The sequence below is a fragment of the Moschus berezovskii genome, chromosome 25 (assembly GCF_049115385.1).
Source record: "Moschus berezovskii isolate FMDL1 chromosome 25, NW_MosBer_1.0, whole genome shotgun sequence".
In the NCBI taxonomy this organism is placed as follows: domain Eukaryota; kingdom Metazoa; phylum Chordata; class Mammalia; order Artiodactyla; family Moschidae; genus Moschus; species Moschus berezovskii.
Window position 1 is genome coordinate 6,490,693 of NC_142484.1, and position 19,005 is coordinate 6,509,697.

At 58.9% G+C, this 19,005-nt stretch overlaps 2 protein-coding genes across 5 annotated transcripts; one reads left to right on the top strand and one right to left on the bottom strand.

Moving 5' to 3' along the window:
- Nucleotides 1–843: 843 nt before the first annotated feature.
- Nucleotides 844–6,315, top strand: CTSF (cathepsin F). 3 transcript variants are annotated; one of them, XM_055415451.2, is made up of 14 exons: nucleotides 845–1,173; nucleotides 1,358–1,456; nucleotides 1,785–1,869; nucleotides 1,960–2,021; nucleotides 2,153–2,228; nucleotides 3,145–3,255; nucleotides 3,372–3,517; nucleotides 3,606–3,702; nucleotides 3,782–3,862; nucleotides 4,678–4,797; nucleotides 4,889–4,953; nucleotides 5,217–5,307; nucleotides 5,669–5,727; nucleotides 5,808–6,315. In XM_055415451.2, the coding sequence occupies exons 1-14, from the start codon at nucleotides 961–963 to the stop codon at nucleotides 5,880–5,882; spliced, it is 1,380 nt and encodes a 459-aa protein (XP_055271426.2). In that variant the 5' UTR covers nucleotides 845–960; the 3' UTR covers nucleotides 5,883–6,315. The 3 variants fall into 3 exon arrangements, with proteins under 3 accessions (XP_055271424.2, XP_055271426.2, XP_055271425.2); XM_055415450.2 differs by having other exon boundaries at nucleotides 846–1,173; nucleotides 3,142–3,255; XM_055415449.2 differs by having other exon boundaries at nucleotides 844–1,173; nucleotides 1,785–2,021; nucleotides 3,142–3,255.
- A 140-nt stretch (nucleotides 6,316–6,455) lies between these two features.
- ACTN3 (actinin alpha 3) lies at nucleotides 6,456–18,460 on the bottom strand. 2 transcript variants are annotated; one of them, XM_055415448.2, is made up of 21 exons: nucleotides 18,264–18,459; nucleotides 14,476–14,590; nucleotides 14,180–14,299; nucleotides 13,794–13,880; nucleotides 13,627–13,714; nucleotides 13,066–13,144; nucleotides 12,903–12,984; nucleotides 12,085–12,170; nucleotides 11,690–11,782; nucleotides 11,038–11,268; nucleotides 10,760–10,907; nucleotides 10,190–10,340; nucleotides 9,556–9,664; nucleotides 9,320–9,460; nucleotides 8,875–9,057; nucleotides 8,295–8,429; nucleotides 8,036–8,215; nucleotides 7,629–7,775; nucleotides 7,467–7,532; nucleotides 6,829–6,987; nucleotides 6,456–6,742 (listed from the first exon to the last, which is right to left on the bottom strand). In XM_055415448.2, the coding sequence occupies exons 1-21, from the start codon at nucleotides 18,411–18,413 to the stop codon at nucleotides 6,584–6,586; spliced, it is 2,709 nt and encodes a 902-aa protein (XP_055271423.2). In that variant the 5' UTR covers nucleotides 18,414–18,459; the 3' UTR covers nucleotides 6,456–6,583. The 2 variants fall into 2 exon arrangements, with proteins under 2 accessions (XP_055271423.2, XP_055271422.2); XM_055415447.2 differs by having other exon boundaries at nucleotides 7,467–7,775; nucleotides 18,264–18,460.
- Between the last annotated feature and the right edge of the window lie 545 nt (nucleotides 18,461–19,005).

Here is a 19,005-nt window from a genome sequence, read left to right on the forward strand (position 1 = left end):
AGTCCTGTCCCACTCTTTGCAACCCCATGGACTGTAGCCCTCCAGGTTCTTCTGTCCACGGGATTTCCCAGACAAGAAAATTGGAGTGGGTTGCCAAAAGCTCTCTTCTCTGTTTCCTCTCCCACAGTTAGTAACACCTTGGAGGAAAATTCCTTTTTCTCATCTGTCTCTCCGCTAGACTGTGAGCTGCTAGCAGGCAGCATTATGCCCAGCGTATCTGATCATGCTTCCTGTTGCTACGCCCTGGAACACAGGGGTGAATGCTTGAAGGAACGAAAGGACGGTCCCAACCCTGTGCACTGTTTACATGTTTGTGTTTGATCCGTGCAACAGCCTGTGACACTGCCAGTCCAGGGAATATTAGCTGCCATTGTGCTGATGAGAAGAGGGGCCTCAAAGAGGTGATGGAGCTGTGAGCTCAAGCTCTGAAGTCCACTCCCTGCGTTCAAGTCCAGCCCTTTGACTTAGCAGATGTTTGACAAGCCACTTAGTCTCCCCAAACCTATATTTCCTCAATTACTAGATGGGGATAATAACATTTATTACTTCACAGGACTGCTACAAAGATTAAAGAGAGAGGGCATAATAAATATGCAATAAGTGGTAGTTGTTTTTATTCTCCGGCCAGTATCGTTTCCTCACCTCAAACAGCAGTTCCCAGACCTAAGAAGATCACTTCAAGGTCGGGGATCGGGCCACGTCTCCCCAGATCACGCTTGTTTTGCGAGACTGCCTACAGTCGAAACTGGGTCCCGCCGGTCTTGCAGAGTCAGCGCACCCACGTGCCTCGCATAAATAAGCGAGCGCGCAGGCGCCCCCGGCCGGCGCCCATTGGCCGGCGCCCCGCGGCCCCGGAGCTGGGGGAGGACTAGGGCCCACCAGCCGCGGGCTGCTCCGCCCCGTCGGTTGATCCGCGAGTCCGTCTGTGCGTGAGTCCGGGCCGCCTGCTTCGCCCTCGCCATGGCACCCTGGCTGCAGCTGCTGTTGCTGCTGGGGCTGCTCCCGGCCGCCGCTCCGGCCTCCAGCAAGCCCCGGGCGGCCGGCGCGCAGGCCTGGGAGCTGGCGTCCCCGGAGCTGCGGGAGCCCGCCCGCTTCGCCCTGGAGATGTACAACCGCGGCCGGGCTGCCGGGACGCGGGCCTCGCTGGGGGCCTTGCGCGGTCGCGTCCGCCGGGTGAGGACGCGCCTGGGGCGGGGCTCTCGTCCGAGGGTTGGGAACTTTGGGCCTGACTTGGGGCGGGGACGTTGGACTTCTAGTGAGGGGAAGGGGGAAGGGGGCACGGTGGGGCTGCGGGCCCCATGAAGGCTGGACAGAGGAGAGGGTGGCCGTGCCGCCACTCACCCGCCGTTCCGTCCAGGCGGGCCGGGGGTCCCTGTACTCGCTGAAGGCGACCCTGGTGGAGCCGCCCTGCAACGACCCCACGGTGTGCCAGCTCCCGGTGTCCAAGAAGACCCTGGTGAGTGATGGGGTTCTTGCCTTTCCCTTGCCCCCAGACAGAGTCTGGCTGTTGTTGGGACGATCTGTCAAGTCAAGGGGGCGGGATCTGAGGCCGCATCTACCCCACCCCGTCACTACCCAGGCCTGGAAGGTCGTCGGAGACCAAGATGCTGTAAAAGGGAGGGGGTCTGGATGCTCGCTCCCGGATGGTGCCTGGCTCTCCACTGTGGGCGAGATTGCCTTCGAGATTGTCCTCATCTGAGGACCTTCCAGCTCCATCTTGCCAAAGGCCTTGCTCTCCTCTCCTCTCAGCCCCCTGACTGGCTTCCTCCTTCCTCTTCCCGCAGCTCTGCAGCTTCGAAGTCCTAGACGAGCTTGGGAAACACATGCTACTGAGGCGGGACTGTGGCCCAGTGGATACCAAGACTACAGGTGCTGGGAGGGCATGGGGTGCTGGGATGGTTCAGGTCAGACTTCACTCGGGGTTCAGTCCTGCTTCTCCTCTCTTCCAACTCTCTCTAGATGACAAAAATGAGACTTTCAGTTCATTCCTTCCACTGCTGAACAAGGATCCCCTCCCCCAGGTGAGGAGCCTGCCCGTCTGGGGAACTGGCTGCGGCCTGATGTTCACTCTCTTCCCTCCACCCTGGCCTGGGGCTCCCACCTCCATCTGAGGAGGTCTGCTTGTAAAGACTCCCTCTCTCTGCCTTTCCAGGACTTTTCAGTGCAGATGGCTTCGATCTTCAAGGACTTTGTCACCACCTATAACCGGACGTATGATTCGAAGGAAGGTGAGGACCTAGCCTTGGCTGGATGTGTCCTGATCAGATCAAGACCTCCCCCCCAACTTGGCACCTTAGTGTTGGAGAAGGGAAAGGTCAGAGGGACCCCTAAGTCCCCCCATGTTCTTGTTTAGCCTCCCAGGACTTGGCAGTCACCTCAGGGAGCTGGCACTTCTCCCATCTGATTTTCCTAGTCAGAAACCATAGATCTCTAGCATTCTGGGTAGAGTGGGATGGAGCAAAGGCCAGATTTTCTCTGCTGGAGGACCCCTGGCTTGGTGGCCTTTTCCCATGACCTTCTGTCTTTGGAGCCCATTTTGGTTCTCCTTACCTGGGGAGTCATCGCCCCATTTTGGCCTCACTCTTATCACTTGCAGATGTGGTCCTGACACCCACTCCAGGGTTCTGCCCTTCTCTCTTTTTAAAAAAAAATTTATTTCTATTTATTTAATAATAAATATATAAATAATAAAATATAATGATATTATATTATTAGCATATATTGATAATATAACAAAATGCTTATAATACTAGGTATTATAAATATTTAACAATAAATACTTGTTTTATAAAAAAACTTATAAAATAATTAAATATTAGTGTTTAAGTATAATAATTTAACTATTATTATAAATAATAAAGACTTGGCTGCACGGGGTCTTAGTTGCAGCATGCAGGATCTTTCAGGTGTGGAATACGGGATTTAGTTCCCTGACCAGGGATTGAATTCAGGCCTCCTTCTTGGGAGCGTGGCGTCTTAGCCACTAGACCACAGGGATGTCCCTTGCCCTTCTTGAAATAAGCTTCAGACCTGATCCAAGGTCCACTGTTCCCCATGGAAACCTCTGTCTCTTATCCCCAAGCACCTCTCCTTTGTGATCTGCCTGGGGCCCAAGCCTGACTTCTGCTCGTTGGTCCTCAGAAGCCAGTTGGCGCATGTCCGTCTTTGCCAGTAACATGGTACGAGCCCAGAAGATCCAGGCCCTGGACCGTGGCACAGCTCAGTATGGGGTCACCAAGTTCAGTGACCTGACAGGTAGGGGTGGTGGCCATAGCCCGGTGCCTGGAAGAGACAGGGCCTGCTCCCAAGGCCCCTGGATAGGATTGGCTTCGAATACTCTTTTCCCACCCCCCGCCCACCTTTGCTCACAGAGGAGGAGTTCCGCACCATCTACCTGAATCCCCTCCTGAAAGATGTGCCTGGCAGGAACATGCGCCTGGCCCAGCCCGTCACCAATGTTCCTCCACCTCAGTGGGACTGGAGGAATAAGGGGGCTGTCACCAATGTTAAGGACCAGGTCAGACCCCGAAGAAGCGAGGGTGGGACGTGTGGGCTGCACCGGTCTTTGGAAGGGACCCAGCCCTGACTCTGCCTGTCTTTTGCAGGGCATGTGCGGCTCCTGCTGGGCCTTCTCAGTCACAGGCAACGTGGAGGGCCAGTGGTTCCTCAAACGGGGGACCTTGCTCTCCCTCTCTGAGCAGGGTGAGCATCCCGCTATGCCCCCCTGTCCCCAGCCCAGCCCCTCTGGAGGGCTCCTCGGGACCAGCCTTCTGTCTCCTAGAGCTCTTGGACTGTGACAAGACTGACAAGGCCTGCCTGGGTGGCTTGCCCTCCAACGCCTATTCAGCCATAAGGACTCTGGGTAAGCATTCACAGGGCCTCAGGAGGGGCGGCAGGAGCACAGCTCCCTCCCCCGGAAGTCACTTTGTGAGGGAGGGAGACGCGAGCGTGGCAGTCCTGTGAACTGGGTTCAAGTCTTAATGCTGACCCTTAACTGGCTGAAGACCTTGGGCAGGTCAGCTCTTTCAGAGCCTCACTTATCTCACCTGTGAAATGGGCTTTCTCACACCCACTCGGTAGGATTGCCTTGAGGGTCAAGTGAGGGGAAGGGGTGTCAAGTTCCTGGTGCATAGCAGGGGTCTTGCTATTTCACTGCTTGGAGGACTGTGTTTCTGCAGTGCAGCTAAACCGAAGAGCAGCACTCATCCCCCTTGAGGGGAGGTGTTGACCTAACCTGGCAGTTCTGCTGAGCAGTGGGCCTCAGTGGTGGGAAGAGGAGGGCTGAGGGATTGATCTGGCCGTACAAAGACTGGGGAGGGAGCCTGGCAGGGGTCTGGGCCAGATTGGGAGCAGACGGTCAGGGCAGGACAAATAAGCCAAGATCAGGAGTCCTAGAAGCACTGGGGGGAGTCAGAACTCAGAAGTTGGGAGCTGGGATCCCTCTCTGCCACACGTCTCACTGGAGGCTGCCCCATGCCTGTGGGCCTCAGCTGAGCCATCTCGAGGAAGAGGTCCCCTTCAGAGAGGATGGCCTGTGGCCTGGGGCAGATGGAGAGCACGAGGCCTTGTGTACGAGGGGCTCAGCACAGCCCCTGGCCAGGAGCAGACGAGTATGGGAAGTAGAGCCCACCTTTCCTCTAACTTCTGATCTGCCGGCCCGCCTCCGCACAATCCCAGGAGGGCTGGAGACAGAGGATGACTACAGCTACCGAGGCCGGTTGCAGACCTGCAGCTTCTCTGTGGAGAAGGCCAAGGTCTATATCAACGACTCAGTGGAGCTGAGCAAGAATGAGCAAAGTAAGGAAGGGCGGCGGGTGGTGAGGAGAGGCCTGGGGGAGGGGGCTCCGGGGCCTGGGTGCCCCCTGACGCTGGTCCTCCCCTGTCTCAGAGCTGGCGGCCTGGCTGGCCAAGAACGGCCCCATCTCCGTTGCCATCAACGCCTTTGGCATGCAGGTAGGGCCCCACCCTTGGTGCTCCAGCTCCGGCTCTCGCTGACTCCTCCCCCACTTCTCAGAGCTGGCCCCTTACCTTTTTTTTTAATAATTTTATTTATGTATTTTTGGTGGTGCTGCATCTTCGTCGTTGTGTAGGCTGTTCTCTAGTTGCAGCGTGCGGACTCACCGCTGCGGTGGCTTCTCTCGCGGAACGTGGGCTCTGGGTGCTCAGGCTGCAGCAGTTGCAGCACGCTGGGCCCCCACTCTTACTCTCCCCCCCAGTTCTACCGCCATGGGGTCTCCCACCCCCTGCGCCCCCTCTGCAGCCCCTGGCTCATCGACCACGCCGTGCTGCTCGTGGGCTATGGCAACCGTGAGTCCTGCTTGCCCCGCTGCCCATGCAGCCCGGGCCACAGCATCTCAGGACCCTTGTCCTACCCCCGTCTTGAGCTGTGGGCCCGGCAGGATCACCCATCCTTTCTGTGAATAGGAGAGCCAAGGGGGTAGGAGGTGTGAGCAGCTGTGGATGGGTGGGTGTCTTCCCCAAGCCCCAGAACTGCTCCCGGTTTCCGGGAGCATGGTAGGTGGGCCTGTCTTGCTTTCCGCTCTTCTCCTAGTACCTGTCGCCCAGTAGGCCCACAGCAGACACGTGAAGAGTGCCCAGTGCCTGGGGCCCTGGCTGGAGACTCAGGGGTCCCTGACTGTCCCTGCGCTCTGCACTGCCCCGCCCCTAGGCTCTGCCACTCCCTTCTGGGCCATCAAGAACAGCTGGGGCACTGACTGGGGTGAGGAGGTGAGTCTCGCCTGCTTGGCCCCCAGCCCCCCAGCCCCCGCCCTGCCCTGGCGCCCTCCCCGACGCCCCTCTCCCCCCAGGGTTACTACTACTTGCACCGTGGCTCCGGGGCCTGTGGCGTGAACATCATGGCCAGCTCAGCGGTGATAAACTGAGGCGCACCTGCGCAGGATCTGGTGCAGACTAGAACGGCCCCTCCCCAGGAGGCACAGCTGGCCGAGGGACGGGCACCGGGGACCCCAGGGTGAGCAGAGGCCACAGGGACACAGGCCCTACCCCCACGCCCACCCTGAAGTTCCCCAGCAGCACCTTGTTGAATGGTGGTAGCTAGGAGGACTGAGGTGAAGGATGATGTTTTGGCAGCCGAAGCTGGGGCAAGAACCCTGGGCTCAGGCAAGGAGCAGGTAGGAAGAAAACACTCTGGTCTTAAAGCCAGCTCTGTCCTCAGCAGGCTCTGTCTTCCCGCCCCGGTTTTCCTCTGAAGCCGTACATTTTCTGGTTCCCCTGGATTGGGGGACCGTGTTGCCTCCCACATCTAGAGAAACTGTTGTCACCGACCTTTCCTAACACAATAAAGAGTGTCCTGGACCCCAGTGTGCTGTGAATGCTCAGACCCTGAGGGCCAGGATGGCTGCTGGGGAGCCCCTGGAGGATCAGTGTGGGGCAGCTGATCCTGCCCAGAAACCCGAGGGCCCAAGCGTCTGCCTTAGGGATCAACTGGAGATGGAGAGGGGCCCACGATGGTTCTTTATTGAGAAACACTTGGCTCTGTGGCCCTGGCTCCAAGGGGTGGGTGGGATCAGCCAGAGGGAGCACCCTCTCTCCAGGCTTGAGTAGGGAAGCTCGGGGGTCAAGGTCAGAGGTCACTCTCCCCGTAGAGGGCACTGGAGAAGGCCACGTAGTCCAGGGCTCCAGGTGGAGCCCCGGCCCCCTTGTAGGGCGCCATGCGGCGGATGCAGTACTCGGCCTGCTCCGCCGGGAGTTCCCGCCGCAGCTCCTCGGCAGTGATGTAGTTCTGGGGGAGAAGAGGGTTTGAGGACCCCCTGGTCCCGTTCCCCGCCCCCCACCCACCAGGTTCCCCCGTCCCCGCCAGGGACTCACCTTGTCTCCCGCCAGGATCTTGAACGAGGCCACAACTTGCTCAGCCGTGTCCGTCTCGGCTGTCTCTCGGGTCATAAAGTCGATGAAGGCCTGGAAGGTCACGACCCCGGCTGCGTTGGGGTCCACCATGGTCATGATGCGAGCGAACTCCACTTCCCCCTGCAGGGTTAGAGGCCGGGCACCGTGCCCGGGGGGTGCTTAAGCCTGGAGGGTTCCTGGTGTCCCCCTGGCTTGACGACCCCTGTGACAAGACGGTCCCCTTTCTCCGTAGACGGTCCCCTGCAGCCGTAGCGCTGGCTCTGGGAAATCCTTTCCGCTGGGCTGAGCTCTGCTTCCTGCCATGGCGACGCCCTGCTCCTGCTGCCCCTGACCTCTTCCCCACGCCCCTGTAGTGCTCTCCTTCTCTGAGGTGGACATGTTGCAAGCTCCGGTCTGGAGTCACACAGAACTAGCTCCAAATTAATTTACCTCTTGGAAGTTTTGGTAGCCGCCCCCCTGAGAAATGGGGTAATTCTCCCCAGCCCCAGGAGGTGGAGGAGGAGGAAATGAAGGTGTGAAGGTAGGAGGGACACAGTGGGTGATCAGTATGTAGGAGGGGCCATGGAGGGGACCCCGGGACAGGGCTGGAGGACACTCACCAGGTCGTAGCCCATGGAGATGAGGCAGGCCCGGAAGTCATCAGGCTCCATCATACCGTTCCGCTTCTGTAGTTGGGGAGCAGATGTCAGGCTCTGGCCCCGATCCCCATCCCCCGGCCAGCCCCCAAGTCCACTACCCCACAGGGCGAGGTCCCTGCTGACCCGGTCAAAGTGGTTGAAGGATGCCCGGAACTCGTTGAGCTGTTCCTGACTCAGGCCCTTGGCGTCTCGGGTCAGTACCTGGTTCTCCACCTCGTTGATGGTGCGGGCAATGGAGGTGAGCAGCTGCTCCCAGCCCACGCGGATGTGCTGTGAAAGCAGGAGACAGGCTGGGTCAGTGGGCGGCCAGTGCCTGGCCATGAGCTCTGGCTCCACCCCCAATTCACTGTCTGACCCCGGTCAAGTCCTCCCCCTTGCTGGGCCCCATCGGGAGGTTCCACTGAGTGACATCCAGCGGCCCTTCCTGCCGTAAAGTTTGATGATTTATTATATATTGATCAACCAGCCATGGCTGCCCAGGCTTCCCCACAGCACCGCTTTCCCCTCGGTCCTAAGTGGTGTGGTCCCACCTCCATGCTGTAGACAGTGTGCTTGTTGTCAAACACCAGACTCTCCTGCAGCAGCTGGTGGTCTCCCTCCAGCCGGTCGATATTGCTCTTGTAGTTGATGATATTCTGCTCCTGCTGCCGCAGGCTCGCCATCTGCTCCTCCAGAGAGCCGGCCATCCCCGCGGCCAGGCGCCCCACTTCCTACAGGGGAACCAGGCAGGATGAGGGCTTCCAGCCCCTGGCCCCCTCTCCCAGGCTGGCTCCCTGATCCAAGCCTTACCTCCACCTTCCCCTGGATCCAGGGCCCGATGGCGTTGGCCTGGGCTGCAAACTGCCGCCGGAGCCTCTCGTTCACCTGCTGCCGCGTCAGTTCCTCCTGCAGCATCTGGTCACGGCTGGGTACCAGCTTTCGGGCCTGGAGGGAGGGTGGTGGTGTCAGGGGCAGCTCGGGAGTGAGCTCCAGCCCCTCACAGGGCTCCTTACTCTGAGCCAAGGGCTCTGGGGAGGGGGCAAGCTCTGAGCAGGTCACTCAGCCTCTCTCTGCTCATTTCCTGGCTGTAAATGAGGGCCCACGCCAACACTCTTAACAAACTTAGATTGTTCTGTACAACAATCTGGCCCCCACACCAGATCTAATTCTGGTTCAATCAGGCCCAACAGGAAAATGCTGTTATGGTCATTGTACAGAGAGGGTCAAGTCAGGCAAGGGGACCTGTCGAACGCCATGTAAAGTCTGTGGCAGACCACAGATCCGGAGGCGGACTTGATTCTCTGTGTCTCGGCACACCTGAGAGTCTCAGGGTGGTTTAGAAGGCGTCTGCGCAGGAGGGAGGCGGGGAAAGGCCACCGGTGGCACTGACCATGTCCCACTTGGTGTTGATGTCCTGCGGGGTGAGGGCGATGTAGGGGTTGGTGGAGCTGGGCCGCAGTCCGTAAGTTTGGCAGATCTTCTGGATCTCACCCTGGATGCCCAGGATGGCACCCCTCTCTCGGTCGGCCTCGGGCAGTGTTGCCTTGAACTGGTCGTGTGCTGTCACCAAGCTCTGGGGACGACAGGCAGGAAGCATCAACCAGCGCCCCTACCTCCCGCAAGTAGCAAAGGACGGCCAGGGGCTCTGGGTCATTCACTGGGGGCCAGGGCAGCACTGGCCAGAGAACCCAGGCCTCCTGACTCCCGGCACTCTAGAACTGGGCTTCTCCTGCAGCCCCCCATTCCTCAGGAACCCAAAGGGGTGGCCGACAGAAGACAGGCCACTTCCTTGTCATTCCATCCAACCCCGGCACGTCTGGAGCCCCCGCACCCACCTGGGTCTCCTCCACCGAGTGCACCAGCCACACGTCCTGCAGGTCCTCCACGGCGCCGTCCAGCCAGTTGTTGAAGGGCGCTGCCCGCCGGGCAAACTCCAGCTGTAGCTGATCGATGGTCTCCAGGAGCTTCTCCATCCGCTGGGGGCCACAGGGATGGCCAGTCAGCAGCTCGCCCAGCAGGCCCCTCACCCTCCTCCAGCATCCAGCCTTCACCCCCGGGTCCCCAGCTTCACCTCCAGCGCATCCCGCCTCTTCTGGGTCAGCGTGCCCAGGTTGTCCCACTGGTCACAGATGGCCTGGCAGCGGCTGTTCACCGAGGCTGCCTCGTGGTAGTCCAGCTCACTGGGAACGGGAAGGGGCGTGTCCACGGAGCCAGATTCCAGCCCAGGTTTCTGCCTGACTGTGCCTCAGGGGGCTGGACTCTGGGCCCAGGTGTGGTGAAGACATAAAGGAGCCGGGGTAGATAGTGTGAAACAGGGCTTTCCTAGAGCAGGGCCTTCCCAGTGCGTGCCTAGGAGAAGGGGGTCCTCAGCTCCAGTCCCTGGAATAGTTTGGGAGGAGGGGCGGGGCCTGGAGTTTCCGGGACAGGTTTACAGGAGGTGGCAGGAAGCCCAGGCTGTGGTGAGGGCCTGGCCGGCCCAAAGCTGCAAGGAGACGCCAGCTTAGGGGACAGGGCTACAGGAGGAGGGCACAGCAAGTGGTGCTGGGAAGGACAGGGGTGCCAAGGTGGGGTTATTAAAGAGTGAAAGGTCTGGAGGGCTTTGGGAGCAGGGGCGGGGCCCGAGGCCGAGGGGCGGGGCGAGGTGGGGGCGTCGTTCCCCACTCCACCACTCCACCCGGGGTGGGCCCAGCAGACTCCATGCCTACTTGAGCTCCTGGGCTAGCGCAGCGATGTGCTCCACGCGGTCCTGGTGCGCCGCCAGGTCGCTCTCGAAGGCCTCATGGCGCCGCAGCAAGGCCCGCACCTCCTGCAGCGAAGCCGTCTCGTAGTCCCTCTGGCTCAGCATCTCCTCCTTTCCTGCATGGAGAGAAGCCCTGCTTGCATCACCCAGGGGCGGCTACGCAGGAGCAGGGGGTCCGAGCCCCGTGTGTGACACTGGAGATTCCCCATCCGTGAACGTAGGTGATCACTCCTGCCCAGCCTACACCTAGGGGTCTGCTCTGAGACGCCAGTGAGATAAAGTGAAGGGAAGCTCCTGTTCCAGGGCATGGCTCCTGAGTGACGTCAGGGTCCCCGAACTTACATGATCTGGAGTGGCCCTTGGTTCCCTTCCGGTATTATTTAATTGCAAATACCAGAAGGGACTAGAAAACAGGTCTCCAGCTTCCTTGCAGAACCTCTACCCCTGACCTGTGCCTTCTACCAGGACCCCATCCCCCTCCCACCAGGCTCCCCACAGTCTGCACAGGACACATTCAGGCCCCAGAGCCACCTACCCCGGGTCCAGGCTTCATGCAGTGAGGCCTTCTGCTGGAACTTCTCTGCCAGGTGCTGCAGCCGCTGTAGGCGCCGGATCTCGGAGAGCAGCCAGTCCTCATAGCCCTTCTCTACTTGCTCCAGGCCCCGCCATGCGTTGGCGATGTCCTGCGGGCCAAGCAGAGAGAGGCACCCTCTATCTTGGTTCACCCATTATACAGGTGGGAACAGAGAGTCCAAGGGGATGTGGGCAGGGCCGGGGGGTCCCCCCTCCCCCTCTGCCCCCGGCCTGGCTCACCGAGACCAGCTTGCCCTCAGATGGCATGAAGGCCGGCCGGTGGCTCAGCCGCAGCTTGGTCTGCAGCGTGTTGAAGTTAATCTCCAGCTGGCACTTCTCCTGCACGCGGGGTGGCTTGTGCAGGCGCCGGTAGTCCCGGAAGTCCTCCAGCTTACGCTGCATGGCGCTCATGCTGGGCTCACCCACGCGGTTCTCCAGCCATGGCACGGTCCGGCGGATCCATTCCAGCAGCTGTGGAGTCCAGGCAGGGGCAGAGCACAGAGGGCTGAGTGAGCCTGTTCACCTTGCCTACCTGTCTCCAGCCATGCCCAGGCTGTGGCCAACAGGCTGGGCCTTGAGCAGAGGGGGGTCCCCACTAGTCAGAGAAGGAGCAAGATGGTTACATTCTGAGTCCAGGGGCCAGCGTGGTTGGCCCAGAGCAAAGGGCCGTGAGACTGTCTAGAGATGAGTGACTGAATGGGTGAATGAGTGGATGGCAGGAGCCTGGATGGGCAGAAGCAGGCAGGAGGCGGGTAAAGATGGCAGGAGGAGGCTGGAGGAGGCCAAGGCTACTCTGAGGAGAAGGAGGCTCTGCAGTCCAGGCCGGGGTCAGCTGGGATGGGAGGAGCCACAGGGCCGGGATGGGGGAGGCCCTCTGTGGCCCCACTCTTACCTCACTGGCCAGCTTCTCGTATTCCTCCATCAGCTTCTCATTCTCCTGGTTCACGGCCAGCACCTTGCAGATCCTGTTGGCGGCTGTCTCTGCCTTTGGTGGGAGTGGGCAGAAAGGCTGGTGTTAGAACAGGACACCCCCGACCCAGACTCCCTCTGCAATCCCTAAACCCTGTGTCCATGCAAACCGAGAGGATGAGGGCCGCATGCCTTGTAGGGTGAGGAGGGAGCTTCCAGGCCAGAGGCCTCTGCGCCTGAGAGCCCCAGGGATCGAGTATGTGCAGCTGGGACAGTGGTGCCCCGGTGGGGCCTGGCACCTCCAAATGTTGAGGGGCTGCCAAGGGTGGGCCCCTGGGTTACACGCCCAGTCCAGGTGGCAACCGTTGAGCCCCTTACCTGCTCTGCCCCGGCGAAGGCGTGGTAGAAGCAGGAGACGTAGGTCATGATGGCCTTCTCATCAGGCTTTGGGGTGTTCACGATGTCTGGGGAGTGGCAGCCAAGTGTCAGTTGAGCAAAGCCAGGGGTGGGGAGTGGGCTCATGCCCCAACCCAGGCAGAGAGCTCCCTCGGGATGGGAAGGGACAGAGACATCTAGTCATGGCCACCAGCTTCCCCAAAGCCAGCTCTTCCCTGGAGCCTTCTTGGATCACTCCAGGGCCCAGCGACCTCCCCCTCAGTGGGGTGAGGACAGTATCAAGGAGTGGCTGCATGAGCAGACCCTGTAGCCCTCATGAACCACCAGTGTCCACTGCCTGCTGTCTCTAAACAGGCCATGCCTCTGGCTGGCTGACTGGCTGGCTTTCCTCCAAGTTCACATCCAGGGTACCAGGCACAGTAAGTACCCAGAAAAGGTTTGCTGGTTCAACTACTAAAGCCTTATGGGCACAGGGACAGGAGGCAGGACTCCCCCCAGAGGAGCTCCCAGGATGAGTGACTATCATGCCACCAAGTGACCCAGGTAACTGGGATGTGAGGGTAGAGTCATTACATAAGGGCCAAGGCGGGAGGGGCTGGTTCCACTGGATGAGAGGGACAGGGGACCAGATAAGGGCTCCTGGAGAAAGGGGCCTGTTGGCAGGAAGGGTTCTGCCCAGGGAGCAGGGGGGTGGGCGGAGCATCCCGGGAGGAGGGAGGAGCAGGGACAAAGGGGCGGAGGTGGGACAGTGCTGCCTGGTGTGGAAGTGGAGTCCTCGCCCGGGCAAGGCTTATTCTCACCTTCTGCATCCAGCATCTTAGGGATGTCCAGGTACTTCTCAGCCACCTCGAAGGCAGTGTTCAGGTTGCCGATGGGGTCGTCCTAGGTGGTGTGAGGGGAGAGAGGCGAAAGGTCATCTGGGACAGAGACTGGGGAGTCGGGGCTGGGACATGGGGGGCCTACCTTGCGCAGTTTGGCATAGTCAATGAGGTCGGGACGGTGTCGGTGGATGAGAGCGCAGAGGGCCAGCCCATCCTTCCAGCTGGACAGAGAGAAGGGGGGGGTCAAGCCTGGGTTCACACTGGGGCCCTGCTTCCTACCCTGGTCCCAGGAGCCCTTCTATCTGGGTGGCCTCATCTGTGAAATGGAGTCAGGTTCTAATTCCTTGCTTGGCATTTAAGGCCCTGATTACCTGCCATGGACCATTTCCTCCAAGTTCATCATGATTCCCTCACCCTGGGCTTACGCTACACCACTTTCTAGGATTTTTTGGCCTCCGGGTCTTCGCTCACAAGGTTCCCTCTGGCTGGAACACCCTTCCTGGGATGTCTCCAGTGCTCCCTCCTCCAGGAATTCCCCCTCACCCTCCTGGATTCAGTTCAGCATTGACTGAGTCCTGCCATTTTCAGACCCTGTTGCAGGAACTTGGCTGTGACCTCTCTCCTCCCTGGTCCTCCCGGGCCAGACTCCAGCTCTCTGGCCCAGACCCCAGCAGAGGCCCTGCACACTGACTGGTGGACAGACCTGGTGTGGAAGTTCTGCACGTTGACGTTGCGGTACGGAGCTGTCTTCCGCTGACACCACAGGAGCAAGCCTTCCTTGGCCGAGGTTTCTGGGCAGGGATGGGGGTGAGTGTTGGTTGGGGAGGAGTCGGGGCCAGCCCTCATCCACCCCACCTCCCCACCACTCACCTTCCACGGAGATGTCCTGGATGGCGAAGCGAAGGATGATGGTCCAGATCATGCCCAGGGTCATCTTCAGGTTCCCGTCGACAATCTCTGCGGGGTGAGGGGGTGGGGACATGCTCCATCTGAACACCAGGCCTCAGCCCCCCTCCCCCTTGCCCTGCCCTTTGGCCCCTTGTCTGCATTCCAAGGCTGGCGCCGACAAGGTAGATGCTCAATCATTTTACTTCAAAAGGGTTCACTGAACACTTCCTCGGTGCCAGGGCCTGTGCCAGCACTGTGGGTACCTTTGCTCCTTACAGTTGCTCCTGTGAGGTGCGATGGTTGTCCCTATGGTTGGGATGAGGAACCGTGCCCTCAGACCCCCTGGCTACCTCCTGCCACCTCCTCACCTTCAGCACCGATGGACACCAGCTTCACCCCCTTGCTGGCAATGAAATCCAGGGCCTTGTTGACATTGGCGATCTTGTGGAAGCGCATCTTGCCTTTGTCTGGTCTGGGCAGCCTCTCTCCTGGGTGTGAGAGGAGAGGTCAAGGGTCAAAGGTCATGAGTGAAAGCTGAAGATACGGTCCTCAAACTTCCCCCTCCCTCAGCAGGACCCCTCCAGCACTCAGCTGGCACTGCTCCCCCAGCTCTCTGGGTTCCCCTAGGTCCTGGGGTCCCTGTGCACTGATTTGCACCCCTCACCTGAAATGACCTCCAGGAGCAACATGAGTTTGAGGCCATTGCGGAAATCCTCCTCGATGTTCTCGATCTGGGTGCCAGCCTTGCGCAGGTGCGAGTTGCACCAGGCAGTGAAGGTCTGGGGGCAGAGGACAGTGCTCAGACCCTAGTGCTGAGGACAGGGCTCTGGCTCCTCGGTCAGGGTAGATCTCAGAGCCCAAGGCCCTGGATGCAAGTTCCGGCTCAGTCACTCACTTGCTGTGCACCTGGGGCCAGCCCCTGTCCCTCTCTGAGCTTTAATTCTCCTGGAAATGGGGAGAAATGGGGTCTGGGTCCCATTCAGATCCCAGTGTGGATGCTGCCAGCACAATAACAGCTTTGGCCAGTCTCCAGCCAGTGTGGGGCCCCCTGAGATACCAGGGACACTGCCTTACTAAAATCTGAAACATTCCAGGTCATAGCACAGATGGCTTGGAGGGTTTTGTCTGAGGGACTGTGCATCTGTGTTATTATCGTCTCAGCCCCACTGACCTCCTAAGGCTATTGTGAACTGGCCCCCAAGCAGACCATGAGGCTGCCGGAACTTTGCAGGCCCTCAAGGAACAGCGGGACACTGAGGCGCAGCCTGACCTAGTTTCTGGAGGAGACTGCCCGCCCTCTTTGGCCAGGGTATTCTTCAGCCTCAGCCTCTGTCTGAGATGGGAGGGGTGATATATGCTGTGTGCCTTTGGGGGATGGCAGTGATTTACAACCTCCCAAGTCCTCAGGCCCCGGATTCTGCCCTCAGCTGGCAGTCCTTGGTAGAATCCTTACTTGGACTCCCACCCCAGCTGAGCTACTGTGACCTGGGATGTGCCCCTCGCCCTCTCCTGGGCTCAGTCTCTCTGTTTGTACAATTACAGTTCAGAGTCGATGATGTCTCAGGTTCTTCCTCCCCTGATCTTGCAGGATCCTGGAATTCAGAGCATTTCTCCCCTCCCATCCCCCCCAAAGCAGACATCCCAAGGAAGTTATTTGGAATTCTTTCCCTCAGATGTATAAGTGCTGAGCACTGATTGATGCTGCCCGAGCACAGGAGAGTGCTGTTGGATTCTCTGTAGTTCCTTACTGCTTTGGAGTCTCAGATGCTCTGGGTCCAGACAGGGCAGGGGGAAAGGCAGGTCTGCGCGAGGCCTCCATAGTGGAGGAAGCAGATTCCCTCATAGGACAAACATGACTCTTAATGAGATTTGGTTCCTGCCCTAAAGGAACTCAGAGTCAATCAAAGACTCCTGTGGGCCTGCGAAGTGCTAGGAGAGACTGGCATTGAGGAGCTTAGAGGAGGTGTTCTTCAAATCAGGTGTTCTTCAAACCTCTTGGGGAAAGTGAGTAACGGGTCAGAACTGTGATGGAAGAGCAGGAGTTACTCAGGCAGGGAAGGACGGGCAAGGGCATTCCAGGCAGGGACAGCCACAAGGGCTTGGTGGTGAGAAACAGTTGCTGGGATTGTGGGGCTCCAGCTATCTGGGCACTGCTCTGGGGAGGTTGGGGTATAAGTGGTGAGAGGCGGGCCGGAGGGGCGGCAGAGGCCAGGTCATGCACAATCTTGAGTGCTAAGTCAGGGAGTGTGAACTTGATCCTGAGGGCAACAGGGAGGGAGCGGGGCAGAACTGTGTTTTAGAAAGTTCATTCTGGTTGCTGAGAATGGCTTGGCAGAGCGGAAGGGAGAAGTGAGGAGGTGGCCACTGAGACCAGGGTGAGGGAGGGTGTCAGTGAGTGGGACGGGTCAGGAGCGAGGGGATGGAAACATTTGTCCTTGCTGGACTCTAAGCTCTTTGAAGCAGGGGCTTTATTTCATCCCCTGCTGAATTTCTGACACCTGACACAGTGCCTGGCACATACCAGGACGTCCCTAAGAAACATTAAACGATTGTTTTCAAATGAGGTTGAATAAAGAGGACTCTGGTGTCAGATGGGAGGAGGCAGGAGTGCAGTAAAATACAGAGGAGAAGCAGGGATGGGGCGGGGCTGAAGTTGAGCACAGAGATGTTCATTACTTTGTAATAAACACTGCTGGATGAGAAACAACTGGATTATCCAACTTCAGGGAACACTAATGAATTGACAGAGCGTCTGCACGGGTGCAGTCACTGAGTAAGTAGATGAAGTGGGTGGCGTGTAAATTGGGTTGGAAGGATGTTCCTGATACTTTGATGAAAGTGAGGTACAGATTGCTGCTGCTAAGTCACTTCAGTCGTGTCCGACTCTGTGTGACCCCATAGACGGAAGCCCACCAGGCTCCCCCGTCCCTGGGATTCTCCAGGCAAGAACACTGGAGTGGGTTGCCATTTCCTTCTCCAATGTGTGAAAGTGAAGTCGCTCAGTCGTATCCGACCCTTAGCGACCCCACAGACTGCAGCCTACCAGGCTGCTCCATCCATGGGATTTTCTAGGCAAGAGTACTGGAGTGGCTTGCCATTGCCTTCTCCGACTAGCCTGTGTCTTATGAAGGGCCTATGAACCTGGATCTGGGAGAGGCCTGGGTGGGTGGGGGTGGGGTGGGGAGAGGAGTTGCAGAGCAGGTGGCAGCGGGAGCCAGGGGCAGGGATGACATCACTGGGAGACTGCTGGACCCGAGGACCACAGCCCTGCTTGGAGACAGGTGCAGAAGGAGCCTGGGGGGAGGCGAATCACCCGGTGCACCCTAGCCGAGTCAGCTGAGCCTCCCAGGCCCTGGGGTCACCTCCTGTCATCTAACTCAGCGGAAGTGCTCTGATTTTAAATCTGGGATTCTCTAAATCCTGCAAATTCCACCAAGCACCCCTGTTCCCAGCCTTTCCTGGGGTAACACACTATTGGCAAGTGATGAGTCTAATGACCTCACAGTGCCCCCCTACCCTCAGCCTGCCACTCCCCAGTGTTTCCTAACTCCAGGCCCAGATCACTTTCTCTTCTGGGTCCCCAGGTGTCCTGCCCCCTCCATCTGGGAAAGTCTAGGAGTGAAAATAGATCGGGGAGGGGAGGCCTGAGTGCCCTACAAGGCTGGACCTGGGCAGCAGCTGCCCTTTCAGCTCCTCCAAGGCGCTGCCTCAGCACAAAGTGTCCATCTGGCCTGAGAGTCAGGTTACCTACCGCGAAAGGGAACCCAGGGCTCCCCTCCTTCCCAACCTTGTGGCCTTTTCAGCAGATTCAGGGTCCCTGGGGGTGGGGAGGGGTGTCTTGGGAAAGAATGGGGGAGGGACAAGCAAAGGGCAAAGACCCTCAGGTTGCCTAGGGAGGGGGACTGTATGATGTGGGTCCTCCCTCAGCCTCAGTTTCCTCACTTGACAATTGGGATAGAGTGACCGTGGACATCACGATGGGCAGAGTATAGCGAGGGTGGGTAGGAAGTCTGGGATGGCTGCCACTTCCCCCATACTCTTAAGTCCACTAGTTGCCTAGCTGCAAGTCCTCAGATGGGATTTGGCAATATTTCAGAAAAGGCGGGGTTGTGCGGAAAAAGTTTGATTTTTCCCAGCCCCACCCCACCCAAATTTGGATCTCCAGGGCTTTGCCCAAACCATATTCTTTAGCAAAAATGGGCCCAGGTGAATGAACCCTTGGCGGGTTAGGGATCCCAGAAATCTTTCTTGTCATCCTAAACCCCTCATGAGGGTCCCGAGCCCTCTCGTCGGGCTCTGGTGGCAGCAGAGGATTGATGGCCAGAGCCCGGGCTAGGAAGTGGCACTGAGGGTTAAGACAGGCTCTTGCCCCTGACCTACTGAGATGCCAAGAACAAACCGCCTGGCTTCTCAGGCCTCAGTTTTGCCATCAGGAAATGGGCTAGCACTCACTTTCCGCTGCTGCTTCTCCCAGGCAGGGTCCAACAGCAGGTCGCGGTCCCAGTCCTCCTCCTGTTCCATGTATTCGCCGCCCCCGCGGCCGCCGCCCGCGAAGGGCCCCTCCCCGGTCCCCAGACCCTCGGGCTGCAGAACCATCATCATCTTGTTCGGGCTCCTGGCTCCGCTCTGCTCGGCGCGCTCCAGAACACGGGGGCCGCGTTAAGTAGCGACCGGCCCAGCCCCGGATCGGATTCGCGCTAAATATGGGGGAGGAGGGTGGGGCCGGATGGGGGTGAGGGCGATCGGGTAGGGACCAGGCAGGAGATTGTCCTGGGGCTAAGAGACTGCGGAATTTTGAGGCTCTGGGATGGATCCCGTGGCGGAGATCCGGGGTTCGCGTTCTGGCTCCGCCGCTTGGGCGCTGTGTGACTTTGAGAAAACCACGGGCCCTTTCTGAGTCTCTTTCCCTATGTGTACAACGAAGATGACGAGAATAATCGTGGCTGCAGATCGCTCTAGAAGCTGCCTTTTGGACCTCCTCCTGACCCTTTTCCTGAGCCGCGCTGGTGGGAAACAGGGACCACTATTCCCATTTCACAGTCAGAAACACCGAGGCGCCGAGCTGTTTTTGAATGTTTTCTGGGTTGATGAAGGGAGACACTCGAGCATGAAGAGGGATTCCAAGTCAGCTGGATGGACCAAGGCAGGGCTATTAATATCGGGGCTACTGGGGGAAGAGGGGGAATGTGCTGAG

Excerpts from the sequence above, each read along its gene's own strand:
- CTSF (XM_055415449.2), top strand. The coding sequence starts at position 961 with ATGGCACCCTGGCTGCAGCTGCTGTTGCTGCTGGGGCTGCTCCCGGCC. Across the intron at positions 1,174-1,357 it reads TGCGCGGTCGCGTCCGCCGG|GCGGGCCGGGGGTCCCTGTA; the intron begins GTGAGGACGCGC and ends CGTTCCGTCCAG. Across the intron at positions 3,703-3,781 it reads GCTCTCCCTCTCTGAGCAGG|AGCTCTTGGACTGTGACAAG; the intron begins GTGAGCATCCCG and ends TCTGTCTCCTAG.
- ACTN3 (XM_055415447.2), bottom strand. The coding sequence starts at position 18,413 with ATGATGATGGTTCTGCAGCCCGAGGGTCTGGGGACCGGGGAGGGGCCC. Across the intron at positions 13,715-13,793 it reads CCAGGACATCTCCGTGGAAG|AAACCTCGGCCAAGGAAGGC; the intron begins GTGAGTGGTGGG and ends ATCCCTGCCCAG. Across the intron at positions 10,341-10,759 it reads GCATGAAGCCTGGACCCGGG|GAAAGGAGGAGATGCTGAGC; the intron begins GTAGGTGGCTCT and ends CTCTCCATGCAG.